At 44.2% G+C, this 25,630-nt stretch overlaps 1 protein-coding gene across 5 annotated transcripts in view; it reads left to right on the forward strand.

The window, feature by feature from the left end:
- BICRAL (BICRA like chromatin remodeling complex associated protein) overlaps positions 1–25,630 on the forward strand; it is a 107,219-nt gene that overhangs the window by 68,837 nt on the left and 12,752 nt on the right. For 3 of the 5 annotated variants that reach the window (XM_045498243.1, XM_045498244.1, XM_045498242.1), the window contains 4 exons: positions 2,075–3,754; positions 22,492–22,597; positions 23,478–23,578; positions 25,330–25,391. In XM_045498243.1, the coding sequence (XP_045354199.1) occupies positions 2,075–3,754; positions 22,492–22,597; positions 23,478–23,578; positions 25,330–25,391 (1,949 nt within the window). The remainder of the gene's footprint in view (positions 1–2,074; positions 3,755–22,491; positions 22,598–23,477; positions 23,579–25,329; positions 25,392–25,630) is intronic. The other 2 variants (XM_045498245.1, XM_045498247.1) reach the window with 1 other exon arrangement.

The following is a 25,630-nucleotide window of genomic DNA, read 5'->3' on the forward strand; positions in this document are numbered from 1 at the left end:
GCCAGGAGTTGGAGAGCTAGGATTCTCCCTCAGATCACCAATTCTGGATTCCATATTCTCAAGCTCTAGGAGTGTCCAGACAAGAAACCTGACCTGGGGGATAGGGTAGTCCTGCCTACAGACTATGTCCAGATGACTACATTCAAGCCTATCTTAATCAAGTGCCTTCTTCCATCATGGATGGTAGCCCAGAGTCAGACTGCCCCAAGTGTGAATCCTCACTCTGCCACCTCCTAGCCCTGTCACCTTGGATATGTCACTAAATCTCTATAGAGTTCAGTTTCCTTATTTATGAAACCAGGAGAATAACAGAACTACTTCCTAGGTTGGTTAACATTAATTGACTAGTCCAGGGAAATTACTTGGTACAGTGCTCAATAAAGATTAAGTTATCATCAGGGCCTTTATTTCCTTCATCTATGACATGGAATGGTATTCAGAAAGCCCTTGGGAGTGCAGAGTTCTTTCACGTATTTGAGTGTGTGTAAGTTATGTCAGATCATAGGATGTATGACATGTCCACATGCTACAGGTGGCTTTGAAGTTACAACACTGATCTCCTGTAAGGCTTGTGAATCAGTAGCACTTTTGAAATTCATTCTGAACGAGTAATAATTTTATGTGGTGCCATTAAGCACATAAGGTAGATATTTAGCCTGTCCCTTGACGTGAATGATTTTTATTTACCAACTCTCCCCCTTCCATGTGAGTATGACTTCTGACTTTTCAGACTGCCAGTATGTATTTATTGGGAATTTCTATTACATCATGGGAGGGGAGGTAGAAATTTTTTTTTTCAGTAGAAATATTTTTCAAGGATGGCCGTTTAAACTTATGGCCTGTTAATTTGTACATTGTAAAAACATTAAACTGTGTATGACCATTCAGGAGATATCCATTGTTGTCTAGATATTGTTCCGCAAAAAAAAACATCTCCTTGCTTTCATTTGCTTTCCCCATTTCCTTTCGGAGGACTCCTCAAGTCCTACCGCATTGGTCCTGCTTCAACTGTTGAGGGTTGAGGGTCAAATGATCTAGTCTTCGGTTTTCTACCTAGTTCTTCCCATCATCTATGAGAATCTCTACACTTTTGCAAGGTTGCATTGACCTGTTTTTAGTTTTTTTTCTTCATCTTTTTTTTAAATGTTCAGTGGCATTAAAATACTTATGAAATTTACTATCTTAACCATTTTTAAGTTCAGTAGTGTGAAGTACATTTGTGATCTCCCTACCTGTGGATTCCGTATCTTTTCTTTTATAAAGTTTGACATGTCCCAGGAAAAACTGCTAGACAGTGGAGTAGATCTTATTTATCACGTTCGTTTCTCTTCATATGCCTGTGTTGTCTCTAGTTGGAATGCCCATTCCTAAGGATTCCTTAAGGATAGAAACTAACACACAAGTGGGTGCTTGATGACTAAAATGTTGATGGACTTTTACTTTTGAATAGGACACTGAAATCGTTTTGAAAGCGGCATAATAAGCGGATTCCTTCTAAGAAATCGAATGACCGCTCACTCACGTGGGAAGCTTGTTTTCATCTGGACTGGTCTTGCCTGGGGTGGTAGGGATAGAACTAGACATGTTCTGAGAAGCCCGGAATGACAGGGCTGAATCTGGGATACCTTCTGGACCTCTAACAGAACAGTACCCAGAACTCCCCAAATTCACTTAGATTCCTGTCGTGCAAAGGACTAGACATGGCTATTTCTTGGATGCTTACACACCCTGGGCCGAGTCTCACTCAAGCCCTGGACTGGGAGCAGTCCTGAAAAATAAAGCCTTTGTGAGTATCTGAAAAAATGGAGCTAAACTCCAGGTGGTCATCAGTATGATCCTGTTATGTATCTATTTTCTATGAACTAATTTACCAGAGCGCTGAATGTGTACGCTTACAGAAATAATGTAGAACGTCATCACGAAGGAAATTCAGTATCAGAATAAGCTGAGCACTTTGAAGAGCTGTGCCTGTTAGGCTTTATTCTATTCAAAAGTGAGGTTTGTGTTGTGTTGTTTTAAGAGCTTCTTTCAAAGGTTGGATATGCCAGGTAACATACTTGTGTATGTTTTTTAGAATGCTGATCCTAAGTCATCCCTCAAAGCCGTAAGCAACCAGCTTGGAGAAGGGCCCAGTGATGGACTGCCACTTTCAAGTAGCCTTCAGTTTCTTGAAGATGAACTTGAGTCTTCTCCTCTTCCCGATCTCAGTGAGGACCAACCTTTCGACATTCTTCAGAAATCCCTGCAGGAGGCCAATATCACTGAACAGACATTGGCAGAAGAGGCATATTTGGACGCCAGTATAGGTTCAAGCCAACAGTTTGCACAAGCCCAGCTTCATCCTTCTTCATCAGCATCGTTTACTCAGGCTTCTAATGTTTCGAATTACTCAGGTCAGACGCTGCAGCCTATAGGGGTGACTCACGTGCCTGTTGGAGCATCATTTGCAAGCAATACGGTGGGGGTGCAACATGGCTTTATGCAACACGTGGGGATCAGTGTGCCCAGCCAGCATCTGTCTAATAGTGGTCAGATTAGCGGTTCGGGTCAGATACAGCTAATTGGCTCATTTGGTAATCAACCCTCCATGATGACTATTAATAACCTAGACGGATCTCAAATCATATTGAAGGGCAGCGGGCAGCAAGCCCCATCAAATGTGAGTGGAGGACTCCTGGTTCACAGACAGACTCCCAATGGCAACTCCTTGTTTGGGAGCTCCAGTTCCAGTCCCGTAGCACAGCCTGTTACCGTTCCATTTAACAGCACAAATTTTCAGACGTCTCTACCTGTGCATAACATCATCATACAGAGGGGTCTTGCACCAAATTCAAATAAAGTCCCGATCAATATCCAGCCAAAGCCTATCCAGATGGGTCAGCAGAATACGTACAATGTGAACAATTTGGGAATACAGCAGCACCACGTTCAACAAGGGATCTCCTTTGCCTCCGCCAGCTCACCCCAGGGCTCCGTAGTTGGTCCGCACATGTCTGTGAACATCGTAAACCAACAGAACACAAGGAAACCAGTCACCTCACAGGCAGTGAGCAGCGCTGGGGGTAGTATCGTTATTCATTCTCCCATGGGCCAGCCTCACACACCCCAAAGTCAGTTCCTCATACCCACAAGCCTTTCTGTCAGTTCCAACTCGGTACATCATGTCCAGACCATAAATGGGCAACTGCTTCAGACTCAACCTTCTCAGCTCATCTCCGGCCAAGTGGCCTCAGAGCATGTCATGTTGAACAGAAACTCTTCCAACATGCTCAGGACCAACCAAGCATATTCTGGACAGATGCTGAACAACCAGAATGCCGCCGTCCAGCTGGTGTCTGGGCAAACGTTTGCCGCCTCTGGAAGCCCAGTGATTGTCAATCATGCCTCTCCTCAGATTGTTGGTGGACAGATGCCCTTGCAGCAAGCGTCACCAACCGTATTACACCTGTCACCTGGGCAGAGCAGTGTGTCCCAAGGGAGACCTGGCTTCACCACCATGCCCTCGGTGACCAACATGTCAGGACCTAGTCGGTTCCCTGTCGTCAGCTCATCCAGCACTGCCCATCCTAGTCTTGGGTCTGCGGTTCAGTCGGGTGCGTCAGGATCAAACTTCACGGGAGATCAGCTGACCCAGCCAAACAGGACTCCAGTACCGGTCAGTGCGTCTCATCGTCTTCCAGTTTCTTCTTCCAAATCTACCAGCACCTTCAGTAACACCCCTGGAGCGGGAACCCAGCAGCAGTTCTTCTGTCAGGTACATTTGCTTTATCGCACACATGTTGGGATGATTCCAGAAAAGGAAAATGGAATGTGTATTTCACAGAATATCATTTTCATCCTAAGCTCCCAATTTATTCATTAACAACTCTCTTTTTTTTTTTTTCTTAAGTTTATTTATTTATTTTGAGAGAGAGAGAGCAGGAGAGGGGCAATGAGAAGGAGAGACAGAATCCCAAGCAGGCTTCACGCTATCAGCGAGGGACCCGATGTGAGGCTCAAACTCACAAACTGTGCGTGAGATCATGACCTGAGCTGAGCTTAACCGACTGAGCCACCCAGGCGCCCCTCATTAACAATTCTTTTTTTCATTAACAATTTTCAACTTGTGATTGATTGCCTTTTTTTCTTCCTAATTAGAAAGATTTGTTTTTTACTTTTTATTTTATTTTTTTAGTTTAGAGAGAGAGAGAGAGAGTGTGTGTGCGAGCAGGGGGGAGGGGAGGCACAGAGGGAGAGAGAGAATCTTAAGCAGGCTCCACACTCAGCAAGGAGCCCGATGCAGGGCTCGATCTCATGACCCTGGGATCATGACCTGAGCCGAAATCAAGAGTCGAACACTCAACTGACTGAGCCGCCCAGACACCCCCTTAATTAATATTTTTATTAATTTTATCATAGCATTAATTTATCATAGCATTGTGGTTTGGAGTGGGGCTCTAGAGTCAGTCTTATGGATTTGAATCTAAGCTTTATGACGTAGAGCAAGTCTTACTTTAACTTCCCTCTCTAGACTTAATTTTCTTCATCAGCGAAATGGACATATATTCCCATGGGGTTATTGGGGGGATTAAATGAGATAATCCACACAAAGCACTTAACGTAGTCCCTAACAGCAAATAGCAAATACTCGATGAGAGCCAATTAATACATATACTTGATGAAATGTATGACAGGCATTTAAAATGAAAGCTTATGGTAGATTATTTACTTACATCATATAGTAAGCCGCTAGGTCATGTAACTATGGACTGGGTGGAGACGTTGTGACTGCTTCTTGGGTGTCAGTCAGAAAGGCTCAGGGACTCAGTACGATTCATCAGTGGGTAACTGCCCTGCACGGGAGGGATGTATACAGAGGGAGGGATCCAAAATTACCGTGGGCAGTTGGTAAACCCACAGAAGGATTATGTTTCTAAAAATCGTCTCAAATGTCATCAGCTTTGGTCCTGAACCCCTATCTGTGGATCCTTGAATTCCTCCTCTCGCTTCTAATTCACGCTCATCCTGAGCACTGTCCATAGTTCCAGCTCCACACCCCGCCTTCACCTCTGTGGTCGACCCTGTTTCGTCCTCCATTTCCACTGCCTTGCTCCTCCATGTTTATTTATTTATTTATTTATTTATTTATTTATTTATTAATGTTTATTTATGTTTGAGAGAGAGAGAGAGACACAGAGCATGAGCAGGAGAGGGTCAGAGAGAGAGGGAAACACAGAATCCGAAGCAGGCTCCACACTCCAAGCTATCGACACAGTGTCCGATGTGGGGCTCAAACTCACAAAGAGTGAGATCAGACCTGAGCTGACGTCGGACGCTTAACCGACTGAGCCACCCAGGCGCCCCTCCTCCATATTTAGATGTACTCAAAAACCTCTCCGTGCTGGGTACATCGATAGTTTTCAAACTGTATACCTTTGACTTAGTCATTCCACTAAGAGTCCTAAGGAAACAGATTATTTATGATCAAGGACATTCAGTGTATTACTTTCAGTGTCAGAGGTTGTGCGTGGGTGTGTTTTGAAATAATGTCAGACTTCTAGAAAAGTCAAAGTTGCAAGAAGAGTATAAAGAATTGTCATTTGCCCTTCACCAAGATTCCCCAAATGTTAACTTTTTAGTACATTTGTTTTATCCTCCTCTTTCTCTCCCCTTGCCCCCCCCCCATACACACACACACACACACACACACACAATTTTGAGAGTAAATTGTAGGCATGATGCCTCTTTAGCCCTAAATACTTTGGACTTCAGTCTAAAAACGGAAACATTTGGGGCGCCCGGGTGGCTCAGTCGGCTAAGCGTCCAACTTCAGCTCAGGTCATGATCTCACAGTTGGTGAGTTTGAGCCCTGCGTCGGGCTCTATGCTGACAGCTCAGAGCCTGGAGCCTGCTTCAGATTCTGTGTCTGCCTCGCTCTCTGCTCCTCCCCCACTCACACACTCTCTCTCAAAAATAAATAAATATTTTAGAAAAAAGAAAGAAAAAAATGGAAACATTTCCCCACATAACCATAGGTAGTACAGTTAATAAAAACCAGGAAATTAGCATTAGTACAGCATTTTTACCTAATCTACAGACCTTATCCAGATTTAGTTGATTTTCCCAAGAATGCCCATTACAGCAAAAGGGGGAAAACTTGTATTGTTTTGTTTTTATGGTCCCGGGTCACTGTCTAATTGTGTCATCATGTCTTTAAATCTGGAACATTTCCTCCATCTTTTTTGGTCCTTCATGACCCTGATATTTTTGAAGAGTACAAACCAATTTTTATGTAGAATGTCCCTCAATTCACATTTCTCTGCCGTTTCCTCATGATTAGATCCAGGTCATACATTTTTGATAGGACTGCCGCAGAAATGATACATCGTCATCATGTGGATTTGTCCCATTCCCGGTGGTGTAAACTTTGAACGCTTGCTTAAGATGGTGTCCGATGCTTCTTAATAAGTTTCTTCTAGGAGATACTTTGACACCATGTCAGTATCCAGTCACTCATCAAACTTGCACATACGTTAAGTTTCCATTGATAATTCCTGACCAAATCCATTATTATGGAATCTGCTATTGCTGTGATGGCCACCAAATAGAGATTTTCTGATTCCATCATATGTTCTACATTAATTGTTGGCATTCTTCTGTAAGAAAGCATTTCCTTTTCCTCTTTTACTGACATGTTTGTTTATATCAGTATGGACTCAGAGGTTCTTATTTTACTCAGGGGGTTATAAATTGTCGTAGTCACTTATCTTGATGCTCAAGTTACTTTGATGGCCACTGGGCACCCCTCCAAATTGGCTGCTGGTCCTTCTGACACATTTCCATTGTGCCTTGAGCACTTTCTTTAATTTCTGGCAAAACAAGATGTTCCGTGTTTATCTTTTATTTTCCTGACTCTGCCCTGGAACCAATCATTTATTTAAGGAGCCTCATTCCTTCTAGTGGAGAGCAGTATTTAGAAACTATGACCTGAGCACTACACGTTCATTGCTACTGACCTGGGACTTATATATATTTACACACCCCCAACATCTGTAGCTATTTATATATCAATCTGTATTAAAAGCAATGAGCTCCTATTGATACTTCCTATTCTAATCCAGGACCACTGGGTTCATTATTCAATTCTCTTTCTTTTCCATTTCCAAACATCTTCCATGTTTCCTCTTTTCTAACAGTGAGAAAGGCAACTCCACAATATATCTATATAGATATAAAGGTATATATAGGTATAGATATATCTATACAGATATATAGATATAGATATATAGATAGATCAATATAGATATATAGATACAGATATATCGATATAGGTATATGGATACAGATATATAGATATAGATATATCTATTTGCTCAATCCTAGAGTACACAGAAAATAGTTTCAGAATTGCTACCCCATACCACCATGAAAAAACAAACCTACTAATGAGACTTCAGCATCAGTCTACAGTTCCGTCTTTAGCCTAAAGGCATATGGTCAAAATACTGTGTTCTAAAATTACTTGGGTTAGTGCTTTTCCCTCCTCCCTTGGTGTAGTTATGCTATTCATTTGAAATATAGTCCTGCTTATTAATTGTAGGAGTCTTTCCCCACCACCCTTCTTGATTATATCTATTTCATTTCTTTTGAAAGTGTGACCCATTAGCATGGCCCCAAAAGTCAGGGCTCTGCAGAAAGTATACCTTGAGCACCTCACTCCACCCTTCTGTATTCACTGATCTCATTCGTTTCTAGTTATTTATCCTACATTTATTTTTACACAAATGAGCTGATATATGTAATGTGTTATGTCTGATTTCCCTTCCTTTTTTTTAATGTTTTTATTTATTTTTGAGAGAGAAAGAGTGCAAGCAAGGCAGGGGCAGAGAGAGGGAGACAGAGGATCCAAAGCAGGCTCTACACTGACAGCAGCAAGCCCGATGTGGGGCTCAAACTCACCAACTGGGAGATCATGACCTGAGCCAAAGTCAGACACTCAACCAACTGAGCCACCCAGGTGCCCGCCACCCTTCCCTTCTTATTCAAGTATAGCATGCTGTAGATACTCTTCTATACTTTGGTTGCTAAAAAGTTTTCTAAAAACCCAAATGTCTAGGGGCACCTGGGTGGCTCAGTCAGTTAAGTGTCCGACTTCGGCTCAGGTCATGATCTCAGGGTCCGTGAGTTCGAGCCCCACATCGAGCTTCCTGCAGTCAGCATAGAGTCAGCTTTGGATCCTCTATCCCCCCACCTCTGCCCCTCCCCTGCTCGTGCTGTCTCTCTCTCAAAAATAAATAAAAATAAAATAAAAAATGTCTAATAATAGAAGAATGATTGGCTGTGATGAAAACTATGCAGCTATTTAAAATGTGTCCGAGGGGCGCCTGGGTGGCGCAGTCGGTTAAGCGTCCGACTTCAGCCAGGTCACGATCTCGCGGTCCGTGAGTTCAAGCCCCGCGTCAGGCTCTGGGCTGATGGCTCAGAGCCTGGAGCCTGTTTCCGATTCTGTGTCTCCCTCTCTCTCTGCCCCTCCCCCGTTCATGCTCTGTTTCTCTCTGTCCCAAAAATAAATAAACGTTGAAAAAAAAAAAAATTTTAAATGTGTCCGAGGGGAACCTGCCTGGCTTAGTCGGTAGAGTTTGTGACTCTTGATCTCAGGGTTGTAGATTTGAGCCCCACATTGGGTGTAGAGATTAGTTTATTTTATTTTATTTTATTTTTTTCAACGTTTATTTATTTTTGGGACAGAGAGAGACAGAGCATGAACGGGGGAGGGGCAGAGAGAGAGGGAGACACAGAATCGGAAACAGGCTCCAGGCTCTGAGCCATCAGCCCAGAGCCCGACGCGGGGCTCGAACTCACAGACCGCGAGATCGTGACCTGGCTGAAGTCGGACGCTTAACCGACTGCGCCACCCAGGCGCCCCTAGAGATTACTTTAAAAAAAAGAAAAAATCTTTTTTTTAATTTTTTTTTAATGTTTATTTATTTTTGAGACAGAGAGAGAGAGAGACAGAGCGTGAGTGGGGGAGGAACAGAAAGGAGGAGGCACACAGATTTTGAAACAGGCTCCAGGCTCTGAGCTGTCAGCCCAGAGCCCGATGCGGAGCTTGAACCCATGGACCATCAGATCTTGACCGGAGCCAAAGTCGAATGCTTAACCAACTGAGCCACCCAGGCGCCCCCCAAAAAAGAAAATTTTTAAAAAAATAAAATAAAATATTTTCAAAAAATAACTTAAAGATTTGGGGAAAGACTTACAAAATAATCTTTTAAGTGTACATTTAAATTTGAAATATTTAAAACGTGCATTTAAATGTATAATAAAGAGGGGCGCCTGGCTAGCTCAGTCAGTAGAGCATAAGAAACTTGATCTCAGGGTCATTAGTTAAAGCCCCACATTGGGTGTAGAGCTTACTTAAAAAAATTTTTTTTAAATAAATGTATAAGATTGAATAAATAATTTGTTTTCACTCTTAGAAAAATGATGGGGAGAGACAATATGTTGAATTAGAAAACAGAAAACACTTGCTTATAAAACACCCAGAAATTTCATTAGAAAGAAATACAATATAACATTAACAGCAGTTCTCTGGATAGTAGATTTATAGATTATTCTCACTTTCTTCTAGTTTTAAAAACTTGCCCCTGGGGCGCCTGGGTGGCGCAGTCGGTTAAGCGTCCGACTTCAGCCAGGTCACGATCTCGCAGTCCGTGAGTTCGAGCCCCGCGTCAGGCTCTGGGCTGATGGCTCAGAGCCTGGAGCCTGTTTCCGATTCTGTGTCTCCCTCTCTCTCTGCTCCTCCCCCGTTCATGCTCTGTCTCTCTCTGTCCCAAAAATAAATAAACGTTGAAAAAAAAAAAAAAATAAAAAAAAAATAAAAAAAAAAAAACTTGCCCCACACAGGAGACATGATATCTGGACAGCATTTATCAAAACATTTATGCATTTTTAAAAATAAGTAAAATGTACAGGGCATCTGGGTGGCTCAGTTGGTTAAGCACCCGACTTCGGCTCAGGTCATGATCTCACACACAGTTCATGAGTTTGAGCCCCACATCGGACTCTGTGCTGACAGCTCAGAACCTGGAGCCTGCCTCAGATTCTGTGTCTCCCTCTCTCTCTGCCTCTCCCCCACTCACGCTCTGTCTCTCTCTGTCTCTCAAAAATGAATAAATGTTTTATAAAAAAAAATAAGTAAAATGTGCAACTGGTAAAAACTTAAAAACAGTTCCAAGAGAGTTGAGAGTGAAAAGTAAGTCTTCCTGCCAGTTCCCAAGTTTCTCTCCGAAAGCCTGCCACCGCGTCTAGGTTCTTTCTCTGTATTCTCCCTGAGAGAGCCTCTACGCATACGGACGGACACAAATAACTGCAGACGTCTGCTTAACTCTGCAACACGCCATGGGTGTTTTTACTTAATTCCATAACTTGAGGATTGTTTTCATATCAGTATGTGTTGATCTGTTTTATGTTTGCTGTTATTAATGCTATATAATCAGCTACGGCATGATCTCTCTTTAACCCCTGTGTAACAAATAATGCCTTGATAAGGAAAAAAAAAGTCTGTCTGAGTCCCAAAAGTTTCAGTTATCCAGAGGTAACAAGAAGCCTCCACTGGCAGCTCCAGAGTAATTTTTTGTGACCTTTAATGCCAAAAAGTATTGGGAACTAGGTCAGTTGCATCAGGCGTATTGGAGTAAGGAGGACACAGCCTTGGAGACCGCATAGTTAGAAAAGTAATGTTGAGGTGTTATCTAAATTTTGAACCCCCAGAACATCCAGGAACACTTAACAGTGACTCTCTTTTTTACTTTACAATTTCCGTGTAAAATTTCTGTATAAATTACTTTATAGAATGTTGTAATAAACAAAAACACCGGGGCGCCTGGCTGACTCAGTCAGAAAAGCATGCAACTTTTGATCTCAGGATTGGGTGTAGAAATTACTTAAATAAATAAATATTAAAAACAGCAACAACAATAACAACACCATTCCCAGGGACCTTCCATGTTTGTCTATTTAGGGAAATTTAATTCAGCAAGTTTTGATCCTGTAAGAGTTAAGTCTACAGAGGAGTAAGTTTCTAAATATAAATTTTATTTGGTTTTGGCATAGAAAATACATGTATTTGGTTTAAAATCCAAAAAGTACAGAAAGGTATATACTGTAGTGAAAATTTCCCTCCTTCTGTCCCCCAGCCATCCAGTTCCCTGCAGGCAACCAATGTAACCAGTTTCTTGTAGGGTGAACTTAAGTCCCCACCCCACCTTTTGTAATGTGAAAACTTCCCAAACCCACAGAAAACTTGGAAGAGTACAGTGAACCCATTCACCTAGATTCATCTGTTGTTTATATTTTGCAACATTTGCTTCACCTGTGTGTGTCTTGTGTTTCTCTGTCTCTACATACACACTCACACACACACCCACAACTACCCACATACACACACACACACACACACACACACACACACACACACACTTTTGTCTCTGAACCATCTTGAAATAAGTTTCAAATGTCATGACCCCTTACCGCTGAATACTTCACCAGCTATTTAATAAGAACAAAGGGCCGCCTTCAACGCAGCCACAATATCACAACCAAAAAAGTTAACATTAATACACTGCAGTTGTATCAGATTTTTTCCAGTTGACCCAATAATTTCCTTTACAACAGTGTTTCATTCCAGAATCCAGAGAGCACTGACATCATCTGTTGTCACATCTCTAGTCCACAGCAACCCAGATCATTTGTCTTGTAGAATGGCCTCAGTGTGGAGGTCTCTGATTGTGACTTCACGATCAGAGTCAGGCTAAACAGTTTTGGCAAGACACAGAATGTTGAGCTGTCCTATTATTGGTGTGATCACTTGGCTAAGGTGGCTTCTGCTAGGTTTTTTCTCCTCCAGGTATTCAAAGGTACATTTTTTCCCTTTGTAAAGCAGAAATGATCTCCAGGATGGTGCTTTGGGACCTTGTGACTATCCTCTTTCCCAGTCTCTCATCCAGTGATTTGAGACTCTGAGCCTCACCGGAATATTAATTACATCGGTGGTTGCAAAATGGGGATTTTCTAATTGTATTCTCCTACCTATAGTTATTGGCTGGGACTTTTCCAGAAAGAGCTTTTTCTTTCCTTCTCTCTCTCTCTCTCTTTTTCTGAATAACACTATGAACTCAGTTTGTCTGGGGCGGGGGGGAGGGGGGGGGCTGCATTCATTTTTAAACATTTTATTATGGGGGATTTTAAACATGAACAAGAGTAAACAAAATAGTGCAGTGAGCCCCTGTGCACAATTAGCTTCAGTGCTTATCAACTCATGGCTGTGCTTGTTCATCCATCCCCAGCTAAATTCCCCCACCCCCTGCCCAACATCATTGTGAGGCTAATCCAGACATAGAAATTCATTTGTGATAGTTTAGTGCCTGTCTCTAAAAGATCATGCATTCTTTTTGTAGTTAATGTTGCATTCTGTTGCTTTCATTATTTTTCTTTTTGATGCCTAAAATGTCCCAAATGTGGTCAGTGGAGGCCTGCTAAAGACGGCTTCTATACTTTTGACACAGCCGCATCTACTTTGAGAATTTCGTGGCCCAAGACGCTGTGGGCATGTCTTCCGATTACCTAAACCTATTACCTCAGACCTAGAATCAGCCATTTCTCCAAAGAGTCCTGTCAACTGAAATCCCTGAATGCAGAGAATAATTTACAGGATTTAAACTTTCTTGTAAACAGATTAATATTCAAAAGTCAGTGATTCGGGGCGCTTGGGTGGTTCAGTCGGTTGAGCGTCCGACTTCAGCTCAGGTCACGATCTCGCGGTCTGTGAGTTCGAGCCCCGCGTCGGGCTCTTGGCTAATGGCTCGGAGCCTGGAGCCTGCTTCCGATTCTGTGTCTCCCTCTCTCTCTGCCCCTCCCCCGTTCATGTTCTGTCTCTCTCTGTCTCAAAAATAAATAAACATTAAAAAAAATTTTAAAAAAAAGTCAGTGATTAAAGGAGGCAGTTTACAACAGTTTAACCTGCCAAACACAAGTAAACATGTTAATTTAAGTCCAAATCTCCGCAGATCACTAGCAGATTTAGTAGCTTGTAAATTCTTCCAGGGCAGCACCCACCATGCTTGCAGGTGTTGGTTGCCATAGTGACCACCCAGCCCCCCCCCCCCAATCCCTCCCTGCCCCTCCCTGCTTTCCTTTCCCTCCAGCGCAGCCTGACAACCTTACTGTGGAACCACTGGATTTTCAGACACCCAGACTTCAAAATCTAGGTGTTTTTTCCTCTCCTTCTATACTTTTAATGACTAAATCCTATAGATTGGTCTTTGAAAGTCTCACATCTATTCTTTCCAATAGTAACAAAAATAACGATCATATTGTTGACAACTGGTACATGCCAGGGGCTATCCATATTACTGCTAATCCTTACTTTGGGGCTACAAGTAGATACTGTTTCCACTTCACAGTCTAGGAGATAGAGGTTCAGAGCATGGCCAAATTGCTTAGCGAAGCAGACTGTACCTGCTAGCTGGCTATACTGTACTCTTTTCTGTTTCTCTCCTTTTCTGCATCCTTGCCCTGAACTAGACTTTAAGAGGGACTGCAATGTAATGGGGAAAACAAGAAGCAGACTGTACCTGCCTGCTGGCTATACTGTACTCTTTTCTGTTTCTCTCCTTTTCTGCATCCTTGCCCTGAACTAGACTTTAAGAGGGACTGCAATGTAATGGGGAAAACAAGAAGCAGACTGTACCTGCCTGCTGGCTATACTGTACTCTTTTCTGTTTCTCTCCTTTTCTGCATCCTTGCCCTGAGCTAGACTTTAAGAGGGACTGCAATGTAATGGGGAAAACAAGAGTTGGATTAGCAGTCAGAGCTTGCTTGTAGGTCCTTCTCTGCCAGGGATGGGTTTTGTGAACTAAGTTTGTGTCTTAAACTCTCTGAGCCCTAATTTTCTCTTCTTTAAAATGAGGAACCCTAGCTATGCAATCAAATCACCTGGGGAGCTTTTTAAAAATATGGATGCCCGGGCCTCTCCTCCATAAATTCTGATTTAAACGGTCTGGAGAAAGGAGTCTAAGCATCAGCATTTTTCAAAAGCTCCCCAAGTGATTCTAAAGAGCAAGCAGGATGGAGAACCACTGAGTTTAGATGATTTCCAAGGCCCAATCTGACCCTAATACGTGGACAAATGTAGCAATTATCTGGGTGATTGATTTGCCTTCTGCCTCTTCCTAAAGGCAGATTTCCACCACAGTAATCTTCCTAAAACATTTGCTTGGTGACCTGAGACTCCCGATCACCACAGGAGAAAATACAACCCCCTGGCCATTAGTTAAGCTTCTCTAGTCGAAAACCCTCCATTTTAGTGAAGCTGACCCCTCCTCCCCACCTCCCTGACTGGCCAGACTCATTGTGAGCCCCATGTCTTTACTGACATGGGCATTCATTACACACGCTTTCCTAACAGGTAGAAATGTGTCCTGTCCTTCAGGCCCCCACCCAAAGCCCCTAAAAGAGTGAAGCCTTTTTCCAGTGTCCCCAGATCTCTTCTCTGCACTTTTCGTTCATACCGCTCAACAGGTGCATAATCACTTACTGTGTTAAATGTTTCCTTCCTTCCTCCCTTCCTTCCTTCATTCCTGCCTTCAACAGTATTTTAGAACCCCCCAGGGCTACACCAGTCAGTTGCAGAGCAGGAGGCAGACAGATAAGCTGACAGCCACAGAGCACTGTTTTAGACACTCCGGTAGAAGTAATATACCAGATTACCAGTCTACCAGACTGCCTGGGTGGCTCAGTTGGTTGAGTGTCCAACTTCAGTTCAGGCCATGACCTCACAGTTCATGAGTTCGAGCCCCACGTTGGCTCTGTGCTGACAGCTCAGAGCCTGGAGCCTGCTTCAGATTCTGTGTCTCCCTCTCTCTCTGCTCCTCCCCTGCTTATGCTCTGTCTCTCTCTTTAATTAAAAAAAAAAAAAAAAAAAAAAAAAAAAACATTAAAAATTCTTTAAAAAGTAAGTAATCCAGAGCTCCAGGCTCAAGAAAGACACCTCTAACCCAGATGGGATGGTTGGGGAAGGTTTCCTTGAGATAGTGACTTCTGACGGAGACCTACTAAGGGAAGGAAGAGTTACCCAGGTAGCAAGGGCCTGAGCGAAGAATGTTCCAGCAATGGGAACAGCAGTGCAAAAGCCTAGGGAGAGAAGAGACCGTGATACTGACGAGACAGCAAAGCAAGTTCAGATGAGATACAGCAGACTTAGGCAGGAAAGGTGAGCAAGGACCAAATCATACAGGACCTTGATCTGGCACGTTAAGGAGCTGGTGTCATAATCTAAGCATGAAATACTGAAGACCTACACTAGCCTGGTGGCACTAGAGATTGTGGGAATGGAGTGGTTTGAAGACAATTAGGTTAGACCTTCTGATTGACTGGCTATAGCAGAGAGAAAAGAATGACACCCTGGACAGTGACACCAGGTTCACTGAGATAGAGAACATGAGAAGGAGTTGTGGTTTGAAGGGAAATTATGAGTTCAGTGTAGGGTATGTTTGCCAAGCCTGAAAACCTGTAGGACAACCAAAGTGTATGATAAACAGCTACCAAAGCACAGGACCAAAATGTGGACGCAAATGAGACTGACCACCATATCCATTGTAACTGAAGTGGTAGAAATGGATGAAATGGATCAGGGTGAGTGTGTGAATAAAGAAAAAATGGCCAGAAGAGAACCCCATGGCACCTTGCTACTTAGGAGATTAGGAGAAAGAAGAGTCCACAGATGAGACTCAGAAGGTTCCAGAGAGGAGGAACCAATAGGGTCCAGCATTCTGGACGCTAAGAAACGAGAATGTTGTTACAGGCAGGAGGACAGAGGCCCACAGAGTGAAGCATCATTGAGAAGCCAGTGGAGCTAAGGATTGGGATGTTTCTGACAGCTTTAGCAATGAGGAGGCAGCTGCTGACCTTGGTAAGACTTGTTTCCATGGAGTGTCAGGTGTGGAAGCCAGAAAGATTGAAGTAGACCAGGGAGAGGCTGGAAGGTGTGGTCATGAGCACACACAACATTTAGAAAAATGAAGGTAGGGGCACCTGGGTGGCTTGGTCGGTTGAGCGCCCGACTTCGGCTCAGGTCACGATCTTGCGGTCCGTGAGTTCGAGCCCCACATCGGGCTCTGTGCCGACGGCTCAGAGCCTGGAGCCTGTTTCAGATTCTGTGTCTCCCTCCCCTGTTCATGCTCTGTCTCTCTCTGTCTCAAGAATAAATAAACGTTAAAAAAAATTAAAAAAAAAAAAAAGAAAAATGAAGGTAACTGATAGCTACAGGATGTAGGGCCGAGGGAATTCGTTTTTTAGGATACGGGGAAGGCTTGAGCTTTTTTTCTCAAAGCTGGATGGGAAGGAGATGGACATGAATTCCAGGGCACTGGTGGGATTCTTTGTAGAAAAGAGGAGGGATGCCTGTGCCATTGTAACAACAGAAGCAAGGAAAGGTCGAGTGGGGATGCAGGGAAGGGTGTAGCTGTGGTGGTAGAGTTGAACGCATTTGCACCTGGCTTCCGGGTTTGAAGACAGTGAAATAGCGTTCCGTGGAAAATGAGCAAAGGTGCTGGCTAGGAGAAAGAAAGGACCACACAGGCGTGAGGGCCCAGTTGAGGATAGAAGCCATAATTACAGTATGCTGATGAGCCGTGTTGGGGTAGGCCTGGGTTAGTTCTGGATGGTGAACTCCCAGAAGTCAGAGACCGTGTTGGTGTCCTTCGGCCGCCTTCTCTGTGGTTGACCATGGTGCCCTGTACACAGCCGACGCCCAGGTGCCTTCGTCGAGGCACTTCGGGTTGCAACTCTCAGAAACTCACCGGACGTCTGGGTGGCTCAGTCAGTTGAGCGTCCGACTTCAGCTCAGGTCATGATCTCACAGTTCGTGGGTTCGAGCCCCGCGTCGGGCTCTGTGCTGACAGCTTGGAGCCTGCTTCGGATTCTGTGTCTTCCCACCTCTCTCTACCCCTCCCCCGCTCAAGCACTGTCTCTCTCTCTGTCTCTCTCTCTCATTAAAAACATTAAAAATTTTTCTAAAAAACAAACTCGCCCTAACACATTTAGCAAAAAAGGAGAACGTTCAGGAAGTCCAGTGCAGCTCCTTATAAGGTCAGAAATCAGGCTTTCTGCTGTTCCCTCAGCCTGTTCAAGATAGCGTGGCCTTTTATCTGTCCTTCATTGTTCTCTCTCACTCTTCTCCACCAAAATGGCCACCTCAGGCCGGCTTCCTATGCAAATGCAGTGGTTTCCAAAACCTAGCAGTGCATAAGAATCAAGTGGAGAGCTTTTTGGAATTTTAAATTCCTGGGGCGCCTGGGTGGCTCAGTCACTTGAGCGTCCGGCTTTGGCTCAGGTCATGATCTCACGGTTTTTGAGTTCAAGCCCCGCATCGGGCTCTATGCTGACAGCTCGGAGCCTGGAGCCTGCTTCGGCTTTTGTGTCTCCCTCTCTCTCTCTGCCCCTCCCCACTCATCCTCTGTGTCTCTCTCTCTCAAAAATGAATAAACATTAAATAAATAAATAAATAAATAAATAAATAAATAAAAGAATTTTAAATTCTTTTTTTTTTTTTTAACGTTTATTTATTTTTGAGACAGAGAGAGACAGAGCATGAACGGGGGAGGGACAGAGAGAGGGAGACACAGAATCTGAAACAGGCTCCAGGCTCTGAGCTGTCAGCACAGAGCCCGATGTGGGGCTCGAACTCACGAACTGTGAGATCGTGACCTGAGCTGAAGTCGGACGCTTCACCGACTGAGCCACCCAGGCGCCCCCTTTTTTTTTTTTTTGAACGTTTATTTATTTTTGAGACAGAGAAGAATTTTAAATTCTTAAGCCCACATTGGATTTCTGAATCTTGTGGCTAGAACCCAGAAACTTGGTATTTCAGAAGCTCCCCAGGTGATCTTGATGCAGCTAGTCTATAAACCTGCATTTGAGAGCCACTGCCTTTGGGTATCCATTCCCCACCACCACTCAAAATTCCCAGGAGAAGCTTAATGACCCACCGTGGCTCAGTAAGCCATAGCCAGAGGAGCAGGGCCATGGGTGACACGAAGTGACCATACAGAGCCTCTCCTGCTGTATACAGGACCTTTGTTCAAATTAAGAAAAAGTGCCCCTCTGAGCCAAAATAGAAAAAGGTACCCCTCTGGGTGGATAAACTGCTCCATTGGCAGGATTGGCACTTTTATTTTATTTTTAAAATTTTTATTACAGAAAGAGCAGGGGAGGGGCAGAGGGAGAGAGAAAGAATCTTAAGCAGGCTCCATGCTGAGCATGGGATCGACATGGGGCTCAATCCCACAACCCTGGAATCATGACCTGAGCCCAAATCAAAAGAGTTGGGCGCTCAACCAACTAAGCCACCCAGGGGCCCCAAGCTTGGCACTTTTATTTTTTAAAAAAAAATTTTTTTTTCAACGTTTATTTATTTTTGGGACAGAGAGAGACAGAGCATGAACGGGGGAGGGGCAGAGAGAGAGGGAGACACAGAATCAGAAACAGGCTCCAGGCTCTGAGCCATCAGCCCAGAGCCTGACGCGGGGCTCGAACTCCCGGACCGCGAGATCGTGACCTGGCTGAAGTCGGACGCTTAACCGACTGCGCCACCCAGGCGCCCCAAGCTTGGCACTTTTAGATGGGAGAAAAAGTGCTCCTTCCTTTCCTAAAGTTTAACCCTCAGTGCCTCTGGCAGGTAACACACCTTTGTGTCTTCTCCAGCCTTCCTGGCTCCAACCCGTTTCTGTGGCAATAGGACAATTCCCAGAGGGGAGTGTGGCTGGGAAGAGCCCCCCAGTGGTCTCCCTCATTCAGTAAATGCCTGTTGTTAGGTGAATATTGTCTTGCTAGGTTGTAATTGGTTTCTTTCAAAGTATACCCCAGAAGGGGAGGTTGACATATCAAATATTTTGATTTGTTGGGGTTCTTTGTATGTTTACATGGTATCAAAGATAATCCATAGGATCTAAAGCATTAAAATGTATACTGATGTTAGCAGATTTCTTAGAGCCAAGTTCTCAACAAAGTATCCTTAAACAGTCTGTTTGTCAAGAAAATGTATTTAAAGAGCAAGGCTTCTCTAAGAGTTCAGGAAACAGGACACGTGGTAAATTTCACTTCTGGAAAAGATGGTCAGTTGTGGGCAACCTGAAGTTTTGGGGAACAGGAGAGAGGTGATGGATCCTGAGGGGTGGGGGGGGGGGCTGGGAGGAGGGACGGACCCCCATGACGTACACTGCAGTGGAATTCATTCACACAGTTTACTGAATAACTGTTTGCTGTGCGCTCACTGTGGTGCCGGCCCCGTTCTGGTGCCGGGAATACAGCAGTGACCCAGACAGACCAAAGTCCGGCCCTGAAAATATGTAGACTGGGAGCGAGCGGCGAACTTCTGGAGACAGAGTGGTCCCTAAGGCACAGAGCTTTCCGAACATACAGACCAGCTGGACTGAGGTTATGCCACTGCAGGGTCCAGGCCAGGCTCCCCCCATGCATTCTGACTCTAACACCACCCTGGCCCTACCCGCCCCAGCCCAACCTGTGCAATTACCCCACAGTGGGACAACTGGAGTGACCGTCCTCCTCCCGAGGGAAGGTGTACTATGAGGACACAGGCAGGGGTAAGATGAAAACGCACTGATGCCAATGCTTGGCACCCACACAGGTGGGCAAGGGGACTACAAAACACTCCAACATGTGCTCAAACGAGAGGGTCCCCTTCAGACAGTTTCCTTGTTTTTGTTTTTGTTTTTTAATTTTTTTTTTAACGTTTATTTATTTTTGAGACAGAGAGAGACAGAGCATGAATGGGGGAGGGTCAGAGAGAGGGAGACACAGAATCTGAAACAGGCTCCAGGCTCTGAGCTGTCAGCACAGAGCCCGACGCGGGGCTCGAACTCACGGACCGCGAGATCGTGACCTGAGCCGAAGTTGGCCGCTTAACCGACTGAGCCACCCAGGCGCCTCAGTTTCCTTGTTTTTAGACACAACAGTACTTTCATTTTCAGGCTTGGACATGAGGTTGTTCTGGGTTTTTTTCCCTTTCGCTCTTCTGTGTTGTGAAAGAGAACACATTTAGAAAAAAATGTGGAAGACATGATCGAATAGTTAACAAAGAATTCAAAAGCAAATTCCCATCCACGTAACCACTCAAGAAATAGAATATTGCCAAGTAGCCCCAGAAACCAGCCCCCTCTATATGCCTTCCAAACCACAGCCCTTCTCCTGACTTTCCTGGTGATCTCTTTCTTGCTTTGCTGTATAGTTTTATCGCTTATGTATGCAGGGGGGTTGTTTGTTTGTTTTTTAATGTGTATTTATTTATTTTGAGAGAAAGCACATGAGCAGAGGAGGGGCAGAAAGAGAGAATCCCAAGCAGGCTCCAAGCTGCCAGTGCAGAGCCCAACGCAGGGCTCGATCTCACGAACCATGAGATCAAGACCTGAGCGGAAGTCGAGAGTCAGATGTTTAACCCACTGAGCCGCCCAGGTGCTGCTGTAGGAATTTTGTTTTGTTCATCTGTTTAGTAACTGTGAATCATTTTAGGTCATGTCTGATAAGTAAGGTGGAAGATCAGGCTGGGTAATGCCATTTTTATTAAAAAAAAAAAAGTTGTATACTCTAAAGCAGTAAGGATGACTGACATTCTTCTGTTTCGTGCGAACTAGGCACATTGGGGAAAATTTCCAAAACTGTGTATTAACAGCACTACCGTAAGGACTGCGGTCACTGGAACATATTCACTCTGGTCCATCTATTCTTGGTGGTCTGGTTAGTTCAGAGTTCCACATAGTATATAGCCTTGCCCTGTGAAGCCACATTTTCCCAACTTTTATCTGTTTGTTTTTTATTCAAGGTGGCCCTTAGTGTTCATCCCCTGGAAATATCTGAGAGGATGCTCACCATTTTCCCCAGACCTCCCCGCAACCCCAGTGTCCTCTGTGTGGACAGCTACCAACACTAGGAGAGCAGAGTTATGTTCTAGGTGAAATGCTGTGAACACTGGAAAATTTACCCTCCGGGTTTTGTTACTAAAAATGTATTAGCTGTCTGCGTAGAATGGTGTAGGTCTGACCTTCCCTGCTAACGGAAGGATGAGCAAGGTGACCGTTTCCAACTTTGTAGTGACCTCTTCCTTCTGGGGTGATGTCACATCCCTCTCAGGGCACCTGGGTGGCTCAGTCAGTTAAGCATCTGACTTCAGCTCAGGTCACGATCTCAGTGTTCGTGAGTTCAAGCCCTGCGTTGGGCTCTGCGCTGACAGTGCGGAGCCTGCTTGGGATTCTCTCTCTGTCTCTCTCTCTCTCTCTCTCCCTCTCTCTCTGCCCCTCCTTCCCTCCCTGCCTCCCTCCCTCTCTCTCTCTCTCTCTGTCTTCCAAAAATAAATAAATAAACATTAAGGACACAATAAGGATGTATAGCTCTAAAAAGAAATCCCTCTCCATTTTTATATTAGAAGAGAGAACCAAATAGATAATTGATCGCTTAGAGTAGAAATATCAGCATGAACTTACTTGGCCAATGGTCAGGCATTGCTAAAGACTGTGTGAGTGCCCACACATGAATGGTTGGTGGGAACATTTTAATCAGGCCAAGGTCATAGTTTAAGTCCCCCGTGGGGATGGCTGCACTAAATTCTCAATCCACTGATAGAATAGAAAATATAAAACTGAAGAAAAAACTCTGAAAACTTATTGCGCTATGAAGCAGTAATGACACAGAAGGTTAAAAATTGAGAGTAATTTAAAAGCCCTTTATCATCTTCCTTTAAGTGGATCATAGAGATAACAGATCTTTTTAGAGCTAAAAGGAACTTGTCAGTCCCTAAACTTCATCCAGTTCATGTCCTCATTTATAGAAAAGAAGCACTCACCCATTTAAAACATCAGATTAATTTTCTGAATAATATTTTCCTCAGGCTAATATTCAGTTGAATTTACATTTCCCACTTACACCTGATGTTGACATGATGCGAACGGGAGACATACCGGTGGCAGGGGTGGCACGTACTCTAGATCATCTACACAGCAGTGCGTGCTCGCAGTCGGTTTGGGGCTGGCGCTTGGACCCTGACCAGGTGCTCAGAGTCCGTGCAGCACCCCGCCCCCATAGGTTCTGGTAGTTGGGATCATAGTCCCTGCAGGCTAGAAAATGACCGCGGATAGAAAGTGAGCTTCTGGCTCTGCCTTTGTGTCTGGGCACCACAGTCCCGGGGCAAGAAAGCAGTCTGGCATCAACTCAGCATCCCCGTGAATGGCACTGAGAAAATTCGGCTCGCCTGTAGCGTTTTAAAGGGCGCTGCTTGCGGTCCTCCCAGCGTGGTAGGAGAGGGACGGAAAACTGCTTTTGTTTTGTAATCTAACCTGACGGTGATGCCGGGTAGGCATTAACTGGCCTAATTGGTGTTTTGAGGAATCTGTTACAGCCTTTAGTCACGAAATTAACTTTTCCTCTTGGCAATATTTTTCGCAGGCTCAGAAAAAAGGTTTGAATCAGACTTCCCCCATATCCGCTTCCAAGACCACAGATGGCCTGAGGCAAGCACAGATCCCTGGCCTCCTGAACACCGCACTGCCAGGTCAGGAGCCTTCACAGTAATCTCCCCTCAGCCGTCCCCTGTCTCCCCAAATCCAGAGGACACTCTCTTCCCATCCTCACCCTGCATGTAGCCCTTCCCATTCAGCCTCCTCCCCACCCTGACCGTTCCTTCTGCCTCCTTCCCCCCTGAATGATAAACCATGTTGCAATCCCCACTTTCATTTTATACACTACTAAGAAAGAAAAACAAAACGCACTTCTAATTAAATTATGACGCACTTAATTTGGGGGGAAACGTGCCGCTTGGAAACAACAAAATCCAGTGTCCTATGGCACAAGGGCACAAGGGACTCTGTAACTATCCTCATGTCACTTTATTTATATATATTTGGAATCCCCCTCCCCCCCCCCCCGCAAGACTAAAAATATTGTGGGCTATGTCTTCCGTTCCTTCTAAAGCTTTGAATACCTGCATTGCTCAGTAAATACTGAAAAAGACAAAAGCAGGAACACTTGTAATCAGCCTCCTGCTTGGGCCTCCCATCCCTTACATTGTTCGTGAGCATTTTGGGGTGTCGTAATCCTGGCTGGCTGTCCAGTAATACTGCCGTAGTGACTGGCTCGAGGCCTGTTCCTCAGACCTTCGATAATTCGAAACTGTAGCACTGGCAGCTTTTATTTATTCCCATTGATTTATGTATCTACTTTCTATTTATTACCACGTAGGCTTTACTAATCCTGACATCTTCCGCCAGGGCTTCTGTAGATAAATGTACTTCCCACTGTCCTTCCTCAGAGCAAGCATTCGTGATAAAGAAATCCTTCTCAGAACATTCAGTAACCCACATCCATTGGCCTCTAGGGGTGATATAAGGGGCCCGATTGACTGTTTCTGTTGTCTTATGTGTTCATTCTAATAGGGCAGGATTCTGGAAGCAAAGTTATACCGGTGTCCTTAGGAACGGCACAGCCACAGCAGGAAAAGGTAGTTGGATCATCTCCTGGCCAGCCAGCTGTGCAGGTAGAGGACAATTTGCATAGCTTCTTCCTAAGGTTGAGCGTAATTGTGAGGAAATGTAGTTGTGTCATCTCCAGGTTGGTAGTTGCCGCCTGGTATCATCTACACACAAAAGTGTACTTGCTCACTGAAGACCTTCCCGACAGGCCAGGCTGTGTTCTGTTAATGTTTATGGGATTTATGTGTCTATTCTATTTCTCACATTACAGCACTGTCATTTCCTCATGAATTAATAATAGACTAGAAGCTGGGGCTCCTGGGCGGCTCAGTCGATTGAGCATCCGACTTTGGCTCAGGTCGTGATCTCACGGTTTGTGAGTTCAAGCCCCGCACTGGGCTCACTGCTGTCAATGGGGACCCTCGGATCCTCTGTCCCCCTCTCTCTGCCCCTTCCCTGCTCGCGTTCTCCTTCTCTCAAAAATAAACATTAAAACAATAATGATAACCATAATAATATACTAGTAGCCAATACATAGTAGGCACTAAAAACATGTAGTTTACTATTCAGTGGTATCACTCATTATCATAACTGAAGTAGATCTGTTCCTCTTAGTTATACCAAGAGTTTTTTATTTTTCTGCTGTAGCAACCAGGAATATATGAAATAGTCCGTTTCTGTGGTCTTTTAACCCAACCACTGATCTAAAAAGGAAGGAAAAATATTTTTGTTTTCAGCTTGCTGAGCCCTTAGTTTCTTCTCAATCAAACCCCAATTCATAGTTTAATGAAACTTGTTATAGTCTGGGCCCGCCTGGAATACTCCGTGAAGGATCTGGTTCAATTCTCAGATTCTGACATAAGTCATGTTTGTTCCCTTAACATTGACATAAGAAATGCCCTACCATGGGCACCTGGCTGGCTCAGTCAGTAGAGCACACGACTCTTGATCTAGGGTCATAAGTTTGAGCCCCATGTTGGGGTGTAGTTTACTTAAAGAAAAGAAAGAGAGAAATTCCCTACTAAATCACACACCTTGACTGTAACAGCTACTGGATTTTCAGATGTTCATGGAGTTGGTACCCACAAATATACTTCAAAAATCTAATGATGCATTTATAGAGTTGGAGATTCAGGCTTTAAATACAATCCCTTCCAGGGAACTGATAGTACAGCTTTCCATAATCTTGACACAGTGTGACTTTGCTACATGGGTCTGTGGACTGGCTTGTTTTATTTTTTTAGCAGCAGTACAGTCCCCATTCTTAGAATATGTTCTTGAGGGGCACCTGGTAGCTCAGGCAGTTGAGCGTTAGACTCTTGATTTCAGCTCAGGTCATGATCCTAGGGTATTGGGACTGAGTCCCACATTGGGCTCTGCGCTGAACATGGAGTCTGCTTAAGACTCTGTCTCTCCCTCTGCCCCTCTCCCCAACTCACACACTCTTTCTCTGTAAAATAAAAAATTAAAACAAAGGTTTTTAGTTAAAATCGAAACAAAGGGGTGTTTGGGTGGCTCAGTTGGTTAAGCATCCAGCTCTTGATTTCAGCTCAGCTCATGATCTCACGGTCTGTGAGTTCGAGCCCCATGTTGGCTCTGTGCTGACAGTGCACAGCCTGCTTGGGATTCTCTCTCCATCTCTCATGCTTGTGCGCTCTCTCTCTCTCTCTCAAAATAAACGAATAAACTTAAAAAACTTAAAAAAGAATATGCTCTGGATAGGGAATTGAAAATATCTGTAACATAACTATGTGTAACTACATTCTGCTTATTGTTTCTACAAAAGGGAATAATAAGAGGTATGTTTTGTCTTTAGGTGGATAGTCATTCAGGAGGACAAAAGCGGCCTGCTACAAAACAACTAACTAAAGGAGCTTTGTAAGTGACCCTTGGAAATGACTCATTTTGATCATTTCTCTAGGTTCCTAACCTTCAATAAATATACAACAGAAGTCAGGTTATAATGTATATGTGTGTGTGTGTGTGTGTGTGTGTGTGTGTGTGTGTGTATAATGTATATAATATTTTTTTAATGTACTTTGAAAATAATTTCCTATAGTTTGTTTCTATTAGGACCTATAAATACAGTGACCCTTGAACATCACGGATTTGAACTG

Source organism: Leopardus geoffroyi, chromosome B2 (genome assembly GCF_018350155.1).
Source record: "Leopardus geoffroyi isolate Oge1 chromosome B2, O.geoffroyi_Oge1_pat1.0, whole genome shotgun sequence".
NCBI classification, from domain to species: Eukaryota; Metazoa; Chordata; class Mammalia; order Carnivora; family Felidae; genus Leopardus; species Leopardus geoffroyi.